Raw genomic sequence first — 2,785 nt, 5'->3', positions numbered from 1 at the left:
GGAGATTCAGTTAATGTTTTTTGGAACAAAGGCTACGGATAAATGATCCACAGACCAATACAGTTTTTGCATAAAGGAAATATAGACAAAGCAAACACATAAACAACTTTCAGCATAAATTAAAATAGAGCTGAGAACCAATGAGCAATGACACTAACGTAGAAGATACAACAATCTATAATCATGATATTATGTCCCCAAGCATACTGAACTACATACAGAGAAGTATTTGGAACCGAAGCATGCATAGCAATGGAATTAAACAAGGAAAGAAGGGAAAAAGATTGGTCCAGAATCTATAATACTTACTATATGTAGGAAGATTCAGAAAAACAGATCACAAAAGAAAGAGCTACTTAGTGTCAACTTCATTCAACAAAAACGTAATATTTCTAATTAACATGCAAATACCAATAGCAATACAACTCTAAAAGAGTCACTACCTTAATGTTATATAACTAGTAATTGACCAAAACACACCTAATCAAACAAACTGAATCCCATATCGTCATCACTCTCTTCCTCCGGTTCTTCCTTCTTCTTTTCCTCAGCAGGAGGTGGTGCAGCAGCACCAGCTCCTCCGCCAGCAGCAACAGGTGCAGCTGCAGCTACTGCGGCACCACCACCAGCAGCTCCAACATTGGTTATGAGATCCTCAATGTTGCACTTCTCAAAAAGCTTAGCAAACAAGCTTGGCCAGTAGGATTCAACAGAGACATTTGCAGCTTTAACTAGTGTAGAAATCTTCTCAGCCTATAAACCATAGTTAAGGAAAAGTAACCCATATGACAAATCTCTCATTCTTTTTCTAAGGTTACAAGTACGATAAAATTAAAGTATAAAAATACAAATACATGTCAAAACAACCACAAAGTAAAGTATAAAAATACAAATACATGTCAAATCAACCACAAAGTAAAATAAATTATTACAATACAAAGGATTAAGGAACAATTGAGATCAATGCTGACTATATGACCCACGTATCAACAGGGACTCAAAGACCCCACGATATTATTAAACATGATGGTCTCAAATTTAGGTACTCAGAACCCAAGGCCTCCGCTTTTTCCAACTATACCAATGCCTCATCGGCAGGAATCTCTCATTCTTTTAACATCAATAATTAATTTTTCGCCTTTTATTCAATAATCGTATCAGAGGAACAACAAAAATATCAAATTATAAATCATAAAACCCTAAATTGCATAAAGGATACGGTGATGGGGATGCCATCATCATAAAGAATAAGAGCAGCGTAAGAGCAAGCAGCTTCTCCAACAGTGGACATCGTTTCACTATTAAACACTAAACAAAAACACAATTAAAACACAAGGCGATATAAATATTCTATAATAAAATCGAGAGTATATAAGAAAAAGAAATTTCTTGGGAAATTCTTAAAGGAAACGATCACACGAAAAAAGTAACAAGAAAAAGATATGATAATGAATAGAATTATTACCTGAGAAAAAATCTGAGAATGATGGGTTCTTGGGGAAGCTGTGCAGCGCCGCTTTCAAAGCTGGTATTTTTTCGGGCTAGGGTTTCAGAATTGGGGTTTTAAAGGGAAAAAGGTGTTAATTTGGGGGCTCCTGAGATTTCTGAGGCCCACTGAACTAAGTGGCCCGTTTTTATAAAAATAAGGTAAAAATTTCTCTCTAGTCTCTCTCAATTTTGATGTTGAGCATATTGGTCCGTCTCAAAAAAATTGAAGCAATTTAGTCTCTATAAATTTCAAAAGTGAAAAAATAAGTACAATTAATCAAGTCGTTAATGTTTTTCATCAATTGTACATAATTTTGAGTGGTTAAATAATAAATATAGCTTTCGATATTTGTATATTTTATGTAAATGTTTACGGAATATGTAAATGTTGCAAGCTAAATCTGTTAAATTTACGGACCAAATAACAAAATGGGTAATTTTGATTTAAGTTTGTTAAATCAAAACCAAATTAATAAAATATATAAAAGTTAAGAGTTGAATATGCAAACATTTTCTTTCTCCCATTGTAAATGTCTCTTTCTATTTTATGTCTCCATTCCTCTACAACTACAGCAATTAGTGCCCAACAAATAAATACATGTCTTAGGGTTAATGTTTGGTGGACCAAAACTTTCTAGCATAATTTTTTAAATTCTCATCTTGTTTTTTTTATTTCTCTTAGCAAAAATAATTACAGTTAATATTTTTTTAGTATTTTTCATGCCTATTTTATGATTTATGTTCAGGGTTTGTGGCTATCCCACCTAATAATATTGCTCTCGAGGTTTGAACCTCATTTTCCCCTTAAAAGTACAATGTGCTTTATTACTACAGCACTTGTTGGTCCCATTTTTTTCATTGATAAACAAGAAAAATCCTCTTTCCAAACTATCCAAAATTGCGTTTAAAATAGTAATCACCCTAGCTTAAGTTTTTCTCTTTTTTTTTCATTTCTAGGTTATTAAGGAACATGAAGAGATGAGAGAAAATTATGAGTATGTTGTCCATTGCTTAATCAAAACCTATGCTGACTTCGTCTAAACATTATCGACTGAAATGTCTTATTATTTTGACAATAAGAATCTTCTCATTTAAGATTTAGATAAAAATTCTAATCAATGCTCTAAACAAGGCTTATCCTCAATTCATATTAGTGATCCATAATGAATACAAAAAAAAAAAACCTTTTTTTCTTTTTGTACATATAAGAAAATAATGGCTTAATTTATAGTTAAAATGTAGCAACTTTTTGGTTATTTTTTGTCATGCTGATAATTAACAGGCTAGCTTGATTAAG

The 2,785-nt window shown here is 32.2% G+C and overlaps 1 protein-coding gene across 2 annotated transcripts; it reads right to left on the bottom strand.

Annotated features, from left to right (window-relative positions):
* Positions 1-284: 284 nt before the first annotated feature.
* LOC108477024 (60S acidic ribosomal protein P1-like) lies at positions 285-1,624 on the bottom strand. 2 transcript variants are annotated; one of them, XM_017779434.2, is made up of 3 exons: positions 1,466-1,624; positions 1,220-1,308; positions 285-753 (listed from the first exon to the last, which is right to left on the bottom strand). In XM_017779434.2, the coding sequence occupies exons 2-3, from the start codon at positions 1,289-1,291 to the stop codon at positions 481-483; spliced, it is 345 nt and encodes a 114-aa protein (XP_017634923.1). In that variant the 5' UTR covers positions 1,292-1,308; positions 1,466-1,624; the 3' UTR covers positions 285-480. The 2 variants fall into 2 exon arrangements, with proteins under 2 accessions (XP_017634923.1, XP_017634924.1); XM_017779435.2 differs by having other exon boundaries at positions 1,220-1,298; positions 1,466-1,620.
* Positions 1,625-2,785: the final 1,161 nt, after the last annotated feature.

Source organism: Gossypium arboreum, chromosome 12, assembly GCF_025698485.1.
Source record: "Gossypium arboreum isolate Shixiya-1 chromosome 12, ASM2569848v2, whole genome shotgun sequence".
Lineage (NCBI taxonomy): Eukaryota > Viridiplantae > Streptophyta > Magnoliopsida > Malvales > Malvaceae > Gossypium > Gossypium arboreum.
This window is presented reverse-complemented; position numbering and strand designations above follow the sequence as displayed.